General features: G+C 48.3%; 1 protein-coding gene across 1 annotated transcript in view; it reads left to right on the forward strand.

Moving 5' to 3' along the window:
- Positions 1 to 1,168: 1,168 nt before the first annotated feature.
- LOC309974909 (uncharacterized protein) overlaps positions 1,169 to 20,520 on the forward strand; it is an 84,593-nt gene continuing 65,241 nt past the window's right edge. The window contains exons 1-2 of the mRNA XM_082859761.1: positions 1,169 to 1,243; positions 15,391 to 15,474. Coding sequence (XP_082715887.1) covers positions 1,208 to 1,243; positions 15,391 to 15,474 — 120 coding nt within the window. The 5' untranslated portion in view covers positions 1,169 to 1,207. The remainder of the gene's footprint in view (positions 1,244 to 15,390; positions 15,475 to 20,520) is intronic.

Below are 20,520 nucleotides of genomic sequence, written 5' to 3' on the forward strand. Positions count from 1 at the left end.
TAGAGCTTGCTTTTCAGTGTGATTTTCTCATATATTTCTGTGTGATTCGTTAGCATTTTGGCCATTTTTATTAGTTGGATTTAAAAAATAATAATAAAACAAGAAGAGTTGGGACTATGCCATGTTTTTCTCTCTAGCCTTCAGCCTGGGATAACTAGACAGGGGAGGCCGGTCCCCACTAAGCCAGCATCATGTTTAGGAATTGGCAGCTGTAGTCAGCGGGAAAAATCAACCCAAGGGCTGCAAGCCCAGGACATGTGCTTCTCCTCCTTCACCACAGAGCTGTGGGCATCACTGATTTATTACAACAGGCTTTCCTAGGAGCTTGGCCTTGACCTACAAGGCTTCTCTGAGTAGGATTTGAGGGTGCTGCTTCTAATTTATCATAGTTAGTTCATGCGCTGGTCAGCTCCAGCTGCTATGACAGAATACCACAGACTGCGTGGCTTAAACAACAGAAATTTATTCTCACAGTTCTGGAGGCTGGGAAGTCCAAGATCAAAGCACCAGTGGATCTGCTGTCTGGTGAGGGCCTGCTTCCTGGTTTGTAGACAGCCAGGCGCCTTCTCCTTGTATCCTCACATGGCAAACAGAGAGAGAGAGAGAGATCACCTTTCTAATGTCTCTTCTTATAAGGGTACCAATCCCATTCATGAGGGCTCCACCCTTGTGACCTTATTACTTCCCAAAGGCCCTACCTCTTATTACTATCACAGTGGGGATTTGGGCTTCAAAATATGAATTTGGTGGAGGGATAAACATTCAGTCCAGCACAGACTATGCAAAGAAATGTATTTGTCATCCCTGAACTACCTCAAAAGGACCCTCTGCCTTGGCTCAGCTCTGAAAACTCCCACGGCCTCCTATGAACCCAACAAGTCAGGACCCTGCTGGCTGCTGGACGACATGACCGGACAGGCATGTGGGCAAGTTGTGTAAATACAGTGAATACACAGGGAAGAGACTGACAGATCGCAAACCCACTTAGGAGGCCTTGAAACCTGAGGCCGGGAAAGGGAGCTCTTTCTGGGCTGGGCCGACTACTGCCGTGGCTGTGATCCCGTGCGGGTGCACTACTGTGTCCTCTTCATGTCTGACACGCCGTCCTTGTGGCCTGAGCCCGCCATGTCAGAAACGTCTGCCGTTGGTCACATGGAAGCCACAATCTGGGAAAAAGCATGAGCCACTGAGGAGCTGTGCGGGGTTTATGAATGGGAGCGGGACGGCAAGGCTGGGGAATCCAGTAAGTGTTTTAAGTTGTGGCTTTAGACAAATTCTGCCCAAGGGAGGGGTTGGGTTGGGGGCAGGAGAGGCCGTGTGGTCCCTGGGGAGACCCTGAGGACTCCAGGGAGGAGCCTGTGAGGGGAAGCCACAGGGACACAGCAACACAGTCAATCCTCATTCTGGGTTCAAATGGCCCATTAAAGCAAACGAGAACCTTTTTGAGGGGGAGTGGAAGGAGGAGGGAGAAGAGGTAAGGGGCGGAGGGAGCAACAATTAAAAGAGTTTTAAGGCATTTTGCGAATCTAACATTGCAAGTGGCCCTTGGCACGGGGGTTGGTGGGGTTCACGTCCTGCCCCTGGGGGCCCAGCTCTCAGAGCAGCCCCGCGTGTGGGTCCTGGGAGGCTGTACCTCCACCTTCTGACCTGCTGCTGAGATGTTACGGTGAGGCCCCAAGTGACGATGTGAGGAGGTTATTTTAAAAGCTGAGGCAGAGTTCCCAGCACACACATTCAGTTAACGCGCCCCTACGGGAGATCAGGAGGTGAGAGAGGTCGGGGTGTGTGGGAGTGAGATTTAAAAACATTATTTCTCTTTTCAAAACACTAGTGATAGTCGTTAATAGTGATGTCATCTGCTTGGCAGTGGAGTCTGTGAATGCTGGGGAAGGGGGGCCACTCAAAGAGACCTCAGATGCTGGCACGGTTCTGGAATGTTTATGAATGCCTAAGCCAGAGACCTAATGTCTGTAGGAATAGCAGTGACAAGCACACATTCAGCTCTCAGTAAGAACCCAGCAAGCCAACTGGAAAAGGGGGTGTGGGTTCTGGGCTGCAGACACAAGGCAGAGCCCGGGGAGGCCCCCGAGGGAGCCTAGTGGGCTGGTCTTTTGGATGATGAAGGCTTATCAGTCCTGCTGGCTCTTTAGCTGAGAGGTTGAGCTCTCTGCGGACAAGTCAGGGCTATCACAAAATCACGCACCTTAGGAGCAATGCTGCACCTTAAAGGCCCACTGTATCACCCCCAGGAGCATCCTCACTGCAGTAGCACCCATACCTGATTGTTCATGAAGAAATGGGGAATTTCACACATGGTGGGCTCCCGAGGACCTCTTTATTGGGCTTGGCAATGCATATAATGATGTGATGGTGGTTTATTCTGAGGAATTACACCTCGAGGCAAAACAAAGACCCAGATGCAAGACATCAAGGAGTAGGAACCATCAGGCACAAGCACCACTTACCCTAAATGAGGTTCATGCCTTTATTTCCTTCAATGAACTCAGGGGTCCCCGGGGGCCAGCAAGGGGACAGGGTGGAAGGCATGCCTACCTGTCTGGGAGTGGCTTTCCCTCACTGCTTTGGCCGCCACCCAGTCTCAGCTGGTGTATCCAGTGGTTTCCACTGGCAGAGAGCTTGTTCTCCACCTTCCTCAAAGGCAGGAGTCCCTTATGGTCAGCACATGGCAGACTGTACCCTGCTCATGCTACACTGGGTAGGTGCAGGAGTTGTCAGCGCTCATGTGGTCTGGCAGCTGGGACGAGATGCCAACTGGGGAGCCTGAGTACCCTGGGCTCCCCTCACAGTCCATTGGTTTACAGTTGCATCTGCCGTGTTGGTTGTACATAAACCATTCCATCATTGTCTCTATAAGTTCTTTGCGTGTTGCCACAACTTACCAATATATTACTTGCTTTTTCTGTACCATCCAAAACATGTTTATGACTTTGGGATACAGCAGATGTTTATCTCCTTTAGAGGAGATAGCCATATGCTTATTGGTAATGGGATAAGCATGTTGACAATCCTAAGTGATTTTGAGAAAAACGTGTTTACAAGCAAAGGAATGGTTTTGGTGGAAAAGCTTATCTTTTTTAAAAAAAAAAATTTATTTATTTATTTGATTTTACCGGGTCTTAGTTGCAGCTCACACGCTCCTTAGTTGCAGCAGGCGGGCTCCTTGGTTGTGGCATGCGAACTCTTAGTTGCAGCATGCATGTGGGATCTAGTTCCCTGACCAGGGATCGAACCTGGGCCCCTTGCATTGGGGCCACCAGGGAAGTCCCACTTATCAGTTTTAAGCACAGCAAACAGGTGTTCATTCGTGCCTCTTAAAATGTAGGATGAGGCATCATTTACAAAAAGTCATTTCATGTACCTCAGACTGGAGAGTGGATTACCCTTACCACCTATTGTTTACCCCAATCTGGATTTAGATTCGTCTGCATTTCCCAGTACACCTGGCTTCTCATCCTGGAAGCAGGGTGGTGCCGCTTTCATTTGGGAGCATTTCATTGAAAAAAATGCTACCAAAAATACTTAGGAGAATAACAGCGAGATCATGTCTTGGGTACTTGCGGTTTGGATTTTCTGGACAGTGTGTTCCATGGGCATGGGAGACATTCTTTCTTGTTCACAGCTGTATCCCCAATTCTGAGAACAGAGTCTGGCATGTGAAAGGTGCTTAATACATATTTGTTGGATGAGTAAATGAATGAATGGAAGGAAGAATGACTCTTTTAACAGATACTTTGTAAACTCACCCACTGCCCAAAAAACAAAGAATTCAAAATACTACACAGATCTTACTTTTTTTTTTTTTTTTTTTTTTTTACAGATCTTACTTTTTACTCAAAACTTCTTCCCGACGAGATAAGAAAAGAGCGGTATTGGAGCCATTCTACAAATAAGAAAAAAGAAATGCTTTAATAGCTTTGCCCTTGGCTTCCCAGGTGGGTCCATAGTAACGTGGAGTCTCCTGGATTCTCATCCTGGGCCCCAGGGGGCTGGACCACGTGGCCTGCTGGGGAAACTGTAAACCGCCACTTGTCTGCCAGAGGCAGCCTCCTAGCCCACGCCAGCCCTGGGGCTCTGCATCCTGCCTGTCACCTTGGGGGAAACAGGCCTCCCCTCGTGTACCCATCAGGCCTGTGGCTTCTCCTGATTCCACCGAGGGGGAGGGGCTTGTGGGGACCAGGGACGCATGCCTGGTTTCTAGACTCAGGAGTTAACAGGGAGCCTGGAGTCAGGAATAAGGGCCAGGTGATGCTGGACTTCTTTGTCAGACAGACGCAGAGAGCTGCCCCTGGGCCACAGTGGAGGACAGGAGCGAGGTCCCGCTTGCGGGAGTTGCGTTCCGCAGCCCCTCGTGGTGAGTCCACGAGCAGGGTCATGGCCATGGTCCTGCAGCTGCCTCCTGGCTCTGCCACGTTGCTACACACTAAGTCGCCTGGGTCCAGTCTTTAATATCTTTACACCTCAGTTTCCTAATCTGTAAGGCGGCAACAATAAACCCATCTGAAGTTGTGAGTATCTAAATAAAATAAGCCATATGAAAGTGTTTGTAAATTATGAAGTTCTAGAAAAAATATTCTTGTTTTTGGTTAGACTTCTTTTTCTTTTTAATGAGAGCCAACTTTTACTGGCTAAGTGGCACGCTAACCCTTTTATGAGCATTACCTCATTTAATCTTCATAATCATCCTGCCAGTTAGGCAAATGTTCCTCATGGTCATGGCCGAAATATTTTAATAGAATAAAAATGTAAAGAAAACCCCAGATACCTGTGATTGCACTCCGATGAGTGGAATAACTTGTTGTTTATTTCACTTTTCTTTCTATCTTCTGGGATGCCAATGCCAATGAGGTGAGGAAGAAGGTTCAGGAAAGGTATGCATGTACCAGGGGAGCGCCCAGGTCCGCGCTCCGGCCACTGACTCTTGGGACAGTTGGGGTGGGGTAACGGGGCCGGCAGCCATCATGCCATCTACTCCGAGGCCAGGCCCATCATCCTAGCAGTCAAAACAGGAAAAGGGTCAGGAAAGAATTGGCCACGTCCAAGCCCAGGAGAATGGCGGTATAAAAAAAGAAAACCGTGGTTCCCGTTTTAAGCCCTTACTGTGTTCTAGGCACTGAGCTAAGATTCTTATCTGTATTTCATTAATCCTCATGTCACCTAGAAGGCAGGTGCTGGCTATGGTTCCTACTGTATAGATCAGAGATGGAGGCGTAGAGAGGTGATTTGCCCTAAAACACTTCTAGGAAGTATCAGGCTCAGATGTAAACCTGGGTGGACTAGCTCCAGGCCCTTGAAGCCCCGCCATCTTCCAAGAATAATGGAGCCCATTGAGCGTCTGTTTTGCCACCCATCTGCTGAGATTCCTCCCTCTCTCAGAGGGGTCCCAGCCTGGAGGGGCTTGTCCCCAGGCAAAAAGAAAGGGCATGTCTCTAACACCCCTGGCAGATTGCTATTCTCTGGGCAGCCAAGTAGACGCAAGCGAGCACACAAATGATAAAAAAATGTACATTTGCTGCCTGCAGTGTCCGCCCAGGCAGTGCCGTTTGTTGGCTTGTGTGGGTTCAGGTACTTCAGGCCACAAGGCGGTGGATTTTAGAAGTCAGTTTCTTTGAGAGCTGAGTGAACCCCCAGGGCAGGTGCAGGACCCCAGGCCTTGGTCGTTCTTTCTCCCATTTCATCCCAGCCCATAAGCAAAAAAGTCCAGACAGTCCCACAGGATGCCTTCCAGGGCTGGCTGCTGGAGGAGACAGTCAACTGCATGGATATTTTGGGCTTTTTTGTCTTTGTTTCTGTTTGGCCGCACTGCGTGGTATGCGGGATCTTAGTTCCCAACCAGGGACCGAACCCGTGCCCCCTGCCGTGGAGGCACAGAGTCCTGACCACTGGACATCCAGGGAATTCTCTGCATGGATATTTTGGGAAATTTGGAGAGGGGGTGTCAAATATAGGTGCTGGAGTCAGCAAACCTGAATCCCAATCTTGGACAAATAACTTACATTGCAAATCCTTAGTTTCCTCAATCTGTAAAATGGGAATTGAGACCTGCAATTAACATCACAGCAGGATATGGTACAAGTGGTGAATCTTAATTTCTAAAACCTCTGGATCCTTCTCCATGCCTGTGAGGACTCAGGGCCCAGTGGACTTTTCTGTTAGTTATCATAAAAGCTGGGGATTGAAAACTGGTTTGAACAAGGGCGAAACCTGCTATCAACAGGAAGGTAAGTCTAGTGGAGAAAAATGACCCAGTGCAAGTACTGGGAAGTCCTCCACCCATTGAGAAGGCCATGGCCACAGCTCTGGGGGCTCACGCTGAGTGAGCTGAGCAGCACAGGTGGTGGCCAGAACCCTCTGTTCTGAAATGCCTGGGGGAGAGAAAGGCCAGCCCACCCAATAGGGGAGCTTTGACCAGAGGGAGGACAGACCCAGCCTGGGATGCAAATTTATTCAAATGAGCCAGTGGGCCCAGGAATCCAGGCACTTTTTTCCCACCTCAAGAGCAGCATCGTTCTGATTCCTCTCTGCAGGCCTGGGCAGAGTATGCGTTCCATCTCATAGGTGAGGCAGCTGGGACTGCACAGAACTGGCTGGAGAACTGGACGATGCTGAGGCTGGACGTCTGGGCCGACTGCCTCTGCCAGGGTCCCCTCCTGGGAGAGGCAGGTTGCACACAGGCAGGTGTTAAATGCTATGTGCCAGACGCTGGCGGGCTGGGGTTACACAGTGAAAGAAACACACGGCCCCTGCCCTAGAGAAGCACACAGTTTAAGGGGAGACATGTGCAAATGAATATCCATGTAAAATTCTATCATAGCACTTTGTACAAAGGCCTCCAGAAGACAAATGAAGGAGCAAATAGTCATTTAGTCATAACGATCCTAGGAGATAGGAATAATTGGCCCATTTTTCAGATGAGGAAACTGAGGTTAGAAACATTTCCTGCCTGCCTGCCTGCCTTATCTCTGTCTGTCTCTCTCTCCCACTCCCATCCCCACCAGTGCACCTTTCTTTTTTCTCCTCCTTTTTTATTTCTTTCATTAAGCAGACATTTACTGAGCACCTCCCACATGCCAGGCACTGTGCTGGGTGCGCGAGTGGGCAGTGAAATACGCACGGTCCTGTCTGCATAGGGATTTACAGTCCAGAGGGAGGATAGCACACAAATAGCATTAAAAGCGATATACTTACTATTATAGTATGGAAAATAAAGGGCACAGTGAGAGCATGAACTGGAGCTGTGTCTCGTGTTGACTGTGTTCACACAGCTGGTGGGGATCAAGGCTCCATCGCCTGACTCCTGCCCGCGATGTGGTAAGGAGGAGGATACTTAAACACCTCCCTGGGTAAGTCGTGATCAGGTACTTGCAGAGGCCACAACTTCCTGGACCTATGACTGTGACTTTAGGAAAAATTCCCAGCTGAATAGCGGCATAATTTTAATACTAGATTGTAGGCTGCTCCTAACTGGCGTTAGCCAAAGGCTCCAAGCAGCCCAGCAGCTGGGCATCCTGGCTTTAGCATCAGTGGGTCCCAGTTACTCCAAGTTTAGATGAGCCTGTCCAGCCGGTGGGTGGGTGGAGGACATAGGAAGAAAGAAGAGGCCAGAGGTGGGCTTGATCCTCACCAGGGTGACCGTAACACAGGCCCAATAACATACATCCAACTGCATGCTTGTCTTTCCTGCCCTGCTTCTAAAACACATTTTCAGAACGCATTTGAGAAATTCTTATTGGTCAGAAGGCAAGGTAAGCCTCTCCCACGGAACTCAGCAGGACGCTGGAACAACACCCATTCTGGGTGCGTTTTAGATTTAATCAATTTGCCGGAGAACATTTAAATTGCTTTCTCTCCCATATGAGTGAAATCCACATGATTTCCAATCAGTTTCCATCCTCTGTTCAGATACCTTAATTAGCTTGTCTGTTCATTATGGAGGTTGGTGCCTTTTTCCCTCCCCTTCAAATTTGAGCCCATATTAATTTAGTTTTGATTTCAACAGTGTTTAAAAATAGAGCAAAAATTATTTTGAGTAGCATACAATCAGGCCTGTAGGTGCTTAAGGGGTTTGCCACAGGCATCTAGATTTTCATTACTTTTCTCTTTCCTGGGCTGGAGGTGTGGCTGTGATCTCCTGTCTTACCTTGCAGCAAGGTGAGTCAGTCTCAATTTTCTTTACAATATTCAGCTTCACTTAAAACCTTTGGCCCTTTGGCCTGCCGGGCAATCACATGCTCTGGAAACCACCAGGACTCTCCTTAGGGTAGGCCTAGGCAAATACATCTTCATGAAGAGGAAGATTAGTTACACTTCGTTTGTTTTTTATTTTAACATCTTTATTGGAGTATAACTGCCTTACAATGGTGTGTTAGTTTCTGCTGTACAACAAAGTGAACCAGCTATACATATACATATATCCCCAAATCTCTTCCCTCTTGCATCTCCCTCCCTCCCACCCTCCCTATCCCACCCCTCTAGGTGGTCACAAAGCACCGAGCTGATCTCCCTCTGCTATGCGGCTGCTTCCCACTAGCTATCTATCTGTTTTACATTTGGTAGTGTATATGTGTCCATGCCACTCTCTCACTTCATCCCAGCTTACCCTTGCCCCTCCCAGACACGTTTTTTATTTAGTGGTTGAAAAGCATGAGAACACCAGACTCCCTCATCCTAAGACACTGGGAGCTATCATTTAATGCTGTTCCAAGGAGTTGATGTTTTCCATCCAAGCGCCCTCCTCGGGGCTGCTCAGCCACAGTCCAGGATGACGGCGGTGGGCACAGGACTCACCCAGGCAGAGGACAGCCCTGTGTCTCTGGTTCCTTACCTTGTTTTACTCCCAGGACGGAAGTGCTCAGACTGGGCCATGCTTTTGCATCGCCTGGGGGAACTTGGAAAGTACAGGTGCCTGGGCCCCATCCAGCCCCAGTGAATCAGAGTCTCAGGGTAGAGCCCAGATGTTGGTATTTTTAATACCTAATGGGCAGATGGGTTTGAGGAGCACTGACTGCTTGAAGGCCTGGCAAAAATGGGGTGATATGCACTGAATTGTGTCCCCCCCAAAAAGATATGTTGAAGTCCTAACACCCTAATTCCTCAGAATGTGGCCTTATCTGGAGATAGGGTCTTTGCAGAAGGTGTCAAGTAAAGATGAGGCTGTTTGGATGGACTTGATCTTGGACTTCTGGCCTCCAGAATTGTAGATAATAAACTTCTGTTGTTTTAAGCCACCAATATGTGGTACTTTGTTACAGCAGCCCCAGGAATCTACTACAAGGGAGCATCACCCTATGTTTAGAGGTGCCCATGCCTGCTGGCAGTGCCAGGGAGCTGCTCGGGAATCACCTTTGGATGTGTCTGAACCAGGGAGCATCTCTCACAGACCCCTCCCCCAGCCGAGGGCCTCATCCGAGGGCTATGAGGACAGGCTATAAAGGCCTATCCCTGTGTAATCACATCTACTCTGGCCATCATTTCTGGCTAACTCAGTCCTGCCTTTTCTCTGCTTCAGATCTTCTGTTTTGCCCCTGGGATTAGGACTTCACCCATCCTTAGGAGGTTATGCTTTGAGTCTTTCCGTGCTCCCTTCTCTGGCTGCTGACTCCAGTGACCCTTTGGCCGGTCCTCCCTACTCCCACATTCTTTCCCTGTTCCTGAAACCCCAACGGGGGTTGAGCCCTCCTTTCCCACATGCTGGAGGTTGGGTAGACCCCCCCCAAATGCCTGGGGCTCTCCCTCTGGTCCCCAAAGTAGGGAATAGGTCTGTCTTCTGGATATGGAGTATCTTGACATGCACCATGTTGGTGTCAGCTGCTGTCCCCTGGCTGAAACTCCATTTCAACTTGTGTCGTAGATCTGAATATAACAACATTCTTCCTTATGAAATAAACATTTCTAGTGACTGTTACCGCAAGGGGTATCCATTGGCTTGCTTCTTCCAGGTAAAACTCTTCATGAAAACTGTATGGATGATGTGCTGTTGAAACAGCAGCCGTTTCTACTCTGGGCTTACCAGATGCATTCAGAATGACCGGAGTGACCATGAAGCATCAGAATCTCATCTTAGAAAATTCCCAAACATGAGGAAAATGTGAAGATCTGTAATCTGTGTGTCGAAACATCCAGGGAGAAAACTCAGTTTGCCATCCAAATGTTTATCTTATATATTTGGAATAGAAGAAATGGAAGCCCTGAATTTTTCACTTCTTATCTGTTTCCACTGTCAGCTCTTCACCCCACTTCCCCCAGCCCTCCTCAGCTGGAGGAAGAGCCCTACCTGGCTCCCAAGCCAAAGCTGACCAGGCCAGTAAACACAGGCAGAGCCTGTCTCCCCAAGTGGGCGAGGCCTGGACCTCATCCTGCTCCTGGGGGCCTGATGGTGTTGTGGGCATGAGCCCATGTTTACTGAAAGCCCAGGCGCTTTACCTATAGGCAGTGGGGTGTAGAGGTTAAAGATGGGAACCTGGGAGTCAGACCTGGGCTGGGTTTCCGGCCTCTGCTTACTGGCCGTGGGATCTTGGGCTGCTTCCTAAGCTTTCCAAGCTTCTGATTCCTCGTCTGTAAAATGAGGTTCATGAAGAACTACTCATTAAGGTTGTTGTGAGGCCCATGGGAGATGTCACGCAGAAAGCACTGCGTACGGATTAAGTCCTGGACCAGCCCCCTCCTCCCTGGGTCTTTGTTTGGTCTGAGTGAAGACCCCTTACCTTGCATCTGCTTGGGGCCCTCCCTGAATTCAGGTAGACCACAGAGAACTATGATGTTACCCCCACCTGACTTTAGGTATCACCCCTGCTCAAATTGGACCTCCCCAGAAGAATGACAGTAGCAGATGGAACCCAACTGTCCATCCCCCTTGGTTAGTGCTGGCAGGGGGCAGCTCAGACTGCAGCCCAGGCTTGTTCAGACCCGCCTTCCTCACCCCACAGGTCAGCGGCTGAGGCCTCACAGCCTGTGTGACCAAACTGGCTGCCTCAGGACCTTGGCATACGATAAACATCAGGACTTCAGGGGAAAACAGACCACATGTCTGTAAGCATTTTATAGTTCGAATCATCATAGACATTCATCTATGTTTTCATTTTCTGTAGAAGAGAAAATAGAAAGCAAAAACCCATCACATTACAGAAACCTGAAAATGGATATAAATCTATGTGGGCCTCTTGGTGCCATTATAGGCAAAACATAGAACTGCAAAGTAAAGTGAGAACTTCAATAAACTGTGTGTGTGTGTGTGTGTGTGTGTGTGTGTGTGTGCGCGCATGCGCGTGTGAAAATGACACCCTTCCTGATAGATCTCTTCAGTGAAGGGCCTGCTGAGTCAGCCTTACAGAAATTCAGCCACACCTCCTCAGGTGAGAGCCCCTCCCGCTTCCTGCCCCACACCTGTCTGGTTATAGCTTGTCTGCTTCCGGCTGACCTGGAGCATCTTGGGACCTGGTCTTGTATTCCCAACATAGACCTGGGCTTCTGGCACATAGTAGGTGCTCAGTAAATACTGGACAAATGTGAGAACGAGGTCCTGTGTGCTTCCTGAGTCTCCCCTCACTCACAGCTATTGCGAGCGTGGCCTACACTTGTCAATTTCTTCTCTTTAAAAAGGAGCACCTCCTAGGTGCCAGCTCCTCATTGGACACTTTTTTCCATATACTGTTTAGTTCCCTTCTCACAAGAACCCTGTGAGGAAGGTATTCTTACCCTCAACTGGCAAAGGAGGCCCCTGAGACTCAGAGGTGGAAGAATTGACTTCGGTCACGCAGCTAACGAGACAAAGAACCAGGAGCCGGTCCTGGTCTTTGCTTAGTTACTCAGCTCTCTTATTTTTATTAACTTTGAAGTTCTGAAACCACATCAACCCCGGCTATACAGTCACTGTTTTGAGGGCAGGAACCAAGGGTGATAGTTCTTTGAAACCGTCACAGTGCCAGGAATACCTGATAAAATATTGTCGATTGATCCCATTAAAGGCCTTGACAGCAGACAGCTGACCAGTCTCATGACAAGCCTTTCTCTCTGAGAACCTTCAGATCTATGAGTTGGTTCCAGGACACAGGGATGAAAGCAAGTATTATGTATGAGGACAGGATCGGGCATCAAGTCTGTAACCCTGCTTTGCCAGGAGCAGTGGGCATGAGTCAAGTTCATGGTTAAGTTTCTTAATACTTTTTAACCTTCTGTACCCTGTATACACAGAGCCAGGCAGTCAGCATGGATTAGAGGAGCCCCAGTTAACCCCTAACTCTCCGTATTTGGTGGTTACACAGAAGTGGGCTGCCAGGTGCTGAAGGTTAGCTGGCTTGGATCATCTGCCTGGGCAGATTAGCTGGCCCACGTTGCAGCAGCTGAGGGTCCCTCAGCTGAGTGGTGCTAATTGTAGGTCAGGGCACTGGAAAGTTCTGTTTAAGGTGGAGGTTTTGAGAGAATGCCGGTCTACGTTGTGTTACGTGAGTGTATTAGTTGCTAGAGCTGCCATAGCAAGTACCGTAGACTGGGTGGCTTAAACAACAGATATTTATTTTTTTGCAATTCTTGAGGCTAGAAGTCTGAGATCAAGGTGTCGGCAGGGTTGGTTTCTCCTGAGGCCTCTGTCCTTGGCTTGTCGATGGCTGTCTTCTCCCTGTGTCTTCAAATGCTCTTTCCTCTGTATGTGTCTGTGTCCTAATCTCCTCTTCTTATAAGGACTCCAGTCAAGTTAGATTAAGTGTCCACCCTAACTTCATGACCTCTTTAAAGACCCTATCTTTTGATACAGTGACATCCTGAGGTTCTGGGGGTTAGGGCTTTAGCACATGAATTTGGGGGTGGGGAGACAATTCAGCCCCCATAACAGTGAGAGCATTGGTATGGTTACCAAAAAAGGCTCATCACTGATGGATGCCCCGCAGCCCCGCAGTTGCCGTGACATTTGGTACTGTAAAAGGAGCCGTTTCCTGTCGTGGCTGGGTGGGCCATAAAACAGAGGCCTGTCGGGAAGCTTTGACTTGGGGACCCAGAATCAAAGTTATGCTCCAGGACTTAATAAGGAGGATGATTCTTATCCTCCAAATCAGGAAGCTTTGGAGAATGAGAGAGCTGTTAATAAGTACATGGGGTCAGCAGATACAGACTAGGCAGTTCCAGCAAACTGGAGTCATTGGTCTTTTTATTATTAAATCATGTTACCATACTTTTCTGCTCTCTAATCCTACACTGAGTTATGTCAGTGTATCACTTGCATTTAACACACAAGAACTTCTGAATTATTTGGTATTGATTTCAAGATGTGCTTAACCATGTTCAAATTCTTAGTGGCAAGGAACAGAATCCAACTCTGGCTGCTCTGAGCAGAATTCGAATTTTTATAAAGGATATTGGTGGCTCACAGCATCTCTGGGAGGGCCAAAGAAACAGGCTATGGTACAGAGCCAGGAGCAATGCCCCGAAGTCCTCCATAGAACTGTCCAGTGAGGGTTTCAGGGGGTGCACACAGCAGGCTGTGCTTTGATACCACACATCCTCGACGCTGGACGTGGCCTCCACTCTGGAGAATCGTGCTGCTCACTTAGCTTCCTCCCTCGCTCCTTGCATGACGTTCTATTTTCCGCACAGCAGCCGGAGCGATCTTTAAAAACTGCCAGTCATGGATAGGAATAAAGACGCAGACATGGAGAGTGGACTTGAGGACACGGGGAGGGGGAAAGGTAAGCTGGGATGAAGTGAGAGAGTAGCATGGACATAGATACACTACCAAATGTAAAACAGATAGCTAGTGGGAAGCAACCGCATCGCACAGGGAGATCAGCTCGGTGCTTTGTGACCACCTAGAGGGGTGGGATAGGGAGGGTGGGAGGGAGATGCAAGAGGGAGGGGATATGGGGGTATATGTATATGTATAGCTGATTCACTTTTTTATACAGCAGCAACTAACGCACCATTGCAAAGCAATTATACTCCAATAAAGATGTTAAAAAAAACCCGCTGCCAGTCATATTGCCTCTCTCCTCCTGTGGCCTCCCGTTAAGTGTGGATGTGCAGGCCCCTCCTACTGCCTGACCTTGTCCTCTGTGCTCCTTAGATACGAGCTCTTCCCACCTCAGTGCCTTTGCATTGTTGCTGTACCCTCTGCCTGGGACTCTCTGCTCCAGGGTGGCCAGTTTCTTCTTATAATTCAGGTTTCTGCTTAAATGTCATGTTCTCAGAAAAGAGGCCTTTTCTGACTAGGCAATCCACAGAAACCCTTCCCTCCAAACGACTCATGATAACATCATCCTGGGTTATGGCAGCCCTTATCCAACACATTGTCCATTTATTTGTTTACACATTGGTGTCTGTTTCTAGGCTCTAGACTGTTTTCTGTAAGCACCCCTGCTGTCCCCTGCTCTCTCCTCAGCCGCAGACCCTGTCTGAACCGGGTAAGTGCTCAGTTAATCTAGACCTCTTCTTTTGCACAAATGTTTGCTGAATAAATAAGGGAAGGGGCAGCATTCAGCAGAGAGAAAGTAGGGGGGGTACTCTGTGTGTCCTGAGCAGGGATGGGGCGTTGAACACCGTCCTCTCTCTACACCACGGGAGTTAAGAATGAGTCAGCTGATTTTAAGAGCCCAGGGTGCACGTTTTTCGGCAGGACGAAGGCTGACTGCCGACCTCACAGGGCAGGAAGAAGCGCCAACCCTCTCGCAGCCCCTCCCCGGCAGTGGCTCAGCCTGCGAACGGGGTCCCATCAGGAGGCTTTTTCTGCAATCACTCCTCATGCGCCTGTGGGCTCAGGAAAAAGACCTCTGTCTGACCCCACCTTCCGGTTCCTGCTTAATTGGTCTGCGTGAGGCCTGGGCGCCCCTAGTGGTGAAAACAGCTCCTCTGGTGCTTCTCAGATGAGGCCTGGCTGGAGAAGCGGGCAGAGCTCCGGCCCGCAACTTTCCACAGCCCGCAGTCCCTGGGGTGCTGGTTGGCCTGCAGACTCCCGCTCGGCCGGGTTCCACCCAGCTCTCAGGGGATGCGCTGGCTCTCCGACCTCTCTCTGAGTGGCCAGAACCTAGCTCTGCCCAAAGGCATCATTTGACACGGGAGTAGGAGGCTCCAGTTTGGCCTCAGTCCCCACCCAGCTGCTTCTGGAGGGCCCAGCATTTCAAAGGTATGGGACTTGCTCAGACATTAGTGAGATTTTCGTTCTAATTTTGCTAGCGTGATGTTTGTGCGTGTGTGTGCGTTTTCTCTGATGGCCAAAACCCCCCAGTTGAGGGGTTGCAGCAGAGCAGGATTCCTGGGCACAACCTGTTCCCCGATGGTAATATATCAACACTTCCAACAACTCTGACACGCAGCATTTCAGACCGCCAAACCCAGTCTGCTCAGGTGCGCCCAGTCAAGCTGTTTTCCTTTGCCGGGTTTGTATTACAGGTCTCAGACGCCTCTGCTCCTGCGTTCAGCGTCTCGGCTCTGCTGGGACCAAGTGGATACCCCGGGGGCCCTGGAGGACACCAGGTAGGTCCTTTCAGTTCTGACTGCGTCTCTGGACCAGATGGGGTCTTGTTTCCCCTCATCTCTGTGTCCTTCTGATGTTCACAGTCGCCAACCTCATTGTGTCCCAGCCATCATTATGTCCCCAGCACTTAATACCATACCTGGTGTAGTCATCCCCCTGTAAAGAACTGAAGGAATGAATGATCTCCTACCCTCTGGTCTCCGGTTCTGATGCCAAGCATAGTTTCCTTTAACATGGTTATTTGGAGTAAGAGACAGGTTTCTGTTTTACCTGTAATGATGCTGTGTGGTACTAGTCTTTAGTCCAATAAAGGAGCACAACATGGTTCTTGGAAAAACCTCGGTGATTACAGGTCAGACATTTTGCAACAATTAAAATTTTTGGTTGAATTACCAACCATGATCTCAGTCATTGATTCTCAATCCTGGTTGTGCTTTATAATCACCTGAGGAGGATTTTTAACTGTAGATGTTGAGTTCCCAAGCAAATCAACGGAAACTTAATCTCCAAGGTTTGAGCTTTGGGCATTTTTACAGGTGATTCTGCAGCCCACTGATGGCTGAGAATCACTGATGTAAATAAGAGTGAGATTGCCAAGATCTGGTGTGTTGGTTACTCTTCCTTATAGAAAAGCCTGGGAGTGGCTGGGTTGCTTCTAGCAGGCTATTTGGAAACTGCCTGATGTCTTAGAACAGTGGTTCTTAAAAGGAAGTTCCAGGACCAGGAGCCTCAGCATAACCTGGAAACCTGTTATTTTTAAATTTCCCGTCCCAGCCCAGACCTACTGAAGCAAAGACTCTGGGGATGGCGCTTAGTAATCTGCAGTTTAACAAGCCCTCCAGGTGATTCTACTGCAGGCTTAAATTTCAGAACCACCGCTTTAGGGCACATCCATGGCACCTGGAGGGAGTCTCCACCGCGGGCGTCCTCCCCCCTCCACCTATACTGCGTCTTGGCTGGGTTCCTTATCAGACCCAAATCCATCCATGCCACCGATAGTAATCAAACCTCTACTACAGCTAGGTGCTATTCTGGGCTCTGGCATGCAGAGGTGAGCAAGTTAGACGAGATCCCTGTCCTCCTGGAACTAATAGTCCATTGGGGAGGACAGATATTATTTCAACACTAGCCTAATTATAAAATAAATGGTGAACACTGCTGTGCAGGAAAAAAATAGCTTATGATGGGGGATTTGACCTCATTTGAGAGGACAGCCTCCTCTAAGGAAGTGACCTTTGAGCTGGGACCTTAAGATTAGTACGAGTGAGTAGGTGAGGGGTGTTTGTAGAAGAAGAGAGAGATTTAGATGTGGGAAGGGCAGGCACGAAGGCTGTGCAATGGGTGACAGCATGGCACTCAAGGTGCTGAAAGAGGCCAGTGAGGTGGGAATAGGGGTACTGGACAGATGGGCAGGAGGTCAGGGAGCCACTATAGTAGTGGCTATAGTGGTCAGAGTGTGTGTGTGTGTGTGTGTGTGTGTGTACACACACATCTATATATACACATGTAGCCCCTATTTATTGTAGATATATATAGTGGCTATAGTATATACATATATATATAAAATAATGTGTGTATATATATTGTATATACATATATCAAATGCATATTATATAATATATATAGCAGTATATACAGTGGCTATAGTATGGCCATTCGGTCTCTGTGGTTACCTTCTTCTCCGTTCACAGCCCCTCATTATGCCAGAGATGTGATTTTGCATCACTGCTAATTCCCCAGCCTTGGCACTTTTTATCCACCAAGTTCACCTTATGTTGCAGCAATGACAGCCCCCAGGAAAAGCCCAGGCTGGATTAGCGCAGGGGACTGTTATTTCAGCACCCTGGGGATTCACAATTGGGATTCACAGCTGTGAAAAGCTGGTTCAGCCCCACTCCCTTTCTTTCAATCAGCAATGGCCTAAACAAACTAACTCCACCGCGCAGGAAATTTAGCTGGAGTCAGTGCACTGAAAACTCAAAGGCACGGGATAAGAATGAAAAGTTTGTGGTTCTCAAAAGCTACAGTGGAAAGCCAGAATTTATTGATATGTCTGCATAGCCCTCTAGAGCTCAAATTTCTCACAGAAATTGCTGTTCAAAATTGTTTAAATGCAAATGCTATAGTATTCCAGTCTCCCTAGAGAATTTCACTTTCTCATGAGACTAAGTTTGTGGATCTCTTCCTCATCTAATGTTTTTGAATCAAACTTCAAGGCTTTGTGTTTTTTGAGCTCCTAAGACGAGCAATATACAATGTGAAATTCCTAAGGAATCCCTGAAGGAAATCAGAGTGGCAAAGGTCACACATTCCCAGCAGCCCATGAAAGGCGCTCACAGACGCAGCTGAATGTAATATGATGTGAGCATGAGGGAGGGAGTGTAATAATTCTGATATGTGTGTTTGTATGGGAGGGTAATAAAGAAGCATCACTTCCTTCTGGAGAGAATAAGGACCTGGTCTTCTCAGGCTTTATTTCTTCCATTGATTTGAGTTGCCCTTTGCACCAAGAGGTTGTAGAAAGCAGGAGAGGAGAGTACCCCAAAAGGGAACATTTGGCCTCTGTACTTGAGAGAAATGGTACTTGTTTTACAAGGAGAACAAAATCTAGCAAGGCAAAGCTGCAGAAAGATGCAAAGACAAAAAGGACTGGGGACAAGATAAGGCAGGGATTGCCTGTGTTTGGGTTGGTTTGAGAGGGCTTCTCTGCAGAGAATCGCGACGTGGTTAAAGACAAATTGATGGAATAACACATTGACCAACAGGGTGAACTGGCAAAAATGAATATCACCCCAATTTTTTCACATATTGATAACTCTATTTTGCCAGAGAGGCAGTTCAGCAGTATTTTGTATGTTAGTAAGCACTTCTGCTCATATTCTAGCATATTGAATGGTTTTAATGGTTTGGGATTTTATTGCTTTTATATTTTATTTCCAATTTACTTTCAGGTGTTTGTGACTCTTTTACTTGCTAATCAGTGTGTTCATGAATTCTTAAAGTTTTGCCTTTGGCTGTTAGCAAATTCTCCATCTGGAAAAAATGGTTCAAAACAAATCTTTCTAATTACCTGCTCAGGTTTTGTTCTGACATCTCCTGAATGCATGTAAAAGCAATTTTGTCCATTTTCTAAGTTATTATTTTAAACTGTTAATTCACTTTCAATTAATGGGGTGACAGCTGTCCCAGTTTGCCTGGGACTGAGGGGTTTCCGGGGATACGGAGCTTTCAGTGCTAAAACTGCGAGTGCCCAGGGCAAAATGAGATGGTAGTCATCCTAGGTAGCAGTGCCTACTGGGCAGAGATAGCCAGCTCTCCCCCAAACACTCACATTTCTCTTTCATAGTGTCACATTTTTGTCCAGCCAGGGACACACTTCCCAGCCTCCTTTGCATCCAGGTGTGGCCACGTGAGTGGTTCTCATCCATGGCTCTAATGTTAGCAAAAGTGATAACAGAAGCAGGTGTTTCTCTACCTGCTTCTCCATATTACCTGGATGTTGACACCCAAGTCAACCTTGGAAATGCCGTGCACTGACAATGGAAGAGCCACTGTGGATCTGGTTAGTGGTTGACCGCCTGTTGCCAAGGCCCCCTCACCATCCTCCTTGCCACCACTGCCGTGGGGCAAGCAGGATACAAGCTTCTATTGGGTGTCAAAAGTGAGGGGTCAATGTTCCAGCAGTTGGTGCTATCATAATTAATATAGCTGTCCAACCTTTTAAGCTACTTTTTGACTTTTTTTTTTTTTTTTTTTTTTTTGTGGTACGTGGGCCTCTCACTGTTGTGGCCTCTCCCATTGCGGAGCACAGGCTCTGGACGCACAGGCTCAGCGGCCATGGCTCACGGGCCCAGCCGCTCCGTGGCATATGGGATCTTCCCGGACCGGGGCACGAACCCGTGTCCCCTGTATCGGCAGGCGGACTCTCAACCACTGCGCCACCAGGGAAGCCCTGACCATTTTGATTGTATATTCTTTTTAAAATTAAAAGGCTAGGGAGTTTTACCATAAAAGTTTTTTTAACCATCTATGATATTCTATAGTTACCATTTGATATGACTTTTGTTGTCAGATTTGAAGACTGAAACTCCCCAGGGTGGATTCAGACTCAGTTTGGACCTGTTTTTTTTTTTTTTTTTTTTTTTGCAGTACGCGGGCCTCTCACTGTTGTGGCCTCTCCCGTTGCGGAGCACAGGCTCCGGACGCACAGGTCCAGCGGCCATGGCTCACGGGCCCAGCTCCTCCGTGGCATGTGGGATCCTCCCAGACCGGGGCACAAGCCCGTGTCCCCTGCATCGGCAGGTGGACTCTCAACCACTGCGCCATCAGGGAAGCCCCTCAGTTTAGACTTTGCCAGAGAATGCTTAGAACAAGAGGGATGGGCATATCAGTGAGGGAAAGGCCCACTGGCAGATTTCTTGTCTGAGAGGGGCTGCGGTGAAGGAAGGATATGAGATTACTGCAGGTAACAGTCCTCATTCCATTCAACCTACAACAAAATGCATCCCTTACCGAGGCTCGTGAAAACTGCACCTTGGCTCCAAATCTAGAATTTCTCTAGAAAGCTGAGCAGGGCTGGCAGCTCTGTAAAAATTCTGAGGGTATCAGCAGCCACTTTGCTAACCAGAATTACCCTTAGATTTTTAAAAATCTGGGAATAATAGTGCTTACCTTTATGAGTTAAATGAGACAACGTATTTGAAAATACCTGGCACTTGGTAGGTGCCCTGTAAATCTTCTTTTCCTTCTTTCTTTGCAAAAAGAAAAACGGCCCTTTCTCCTCCTCTTACAAACACGATTCAAATGTTCTAGGGTAGTGTATCCATCAGAGTCCTTGAGAAGCGGATGCGAAGATGAAATTCGATGTGCAGGAGAGTCACTGGGGGGAGAAACCTTGAAGAATAAAGAGAGGGAGAATGGGAGAGGGGAGAGCCGTTATTGTTCGGAGATGCTGGTCTGACACCTTGGAGGGGAGGAAGTGTTGGTAGAAGGAGCTGGAGAATTTGGTCCAGCTTTGAGAAGCTCTCGGCCAGCCAATAGGGAGC

This window comes from Leucopleurus acutus (assembly GCF_964270905.1).
Source record: "Leucopleurus acutus genome assembly, chromosome: 18".
Lineage (NCBI taxonomy): Eukaryota > Metazoa > Chordata > Mammalia > Artiodactyla > Delphinidae > Leucopleurus > Leucopleurus acutus.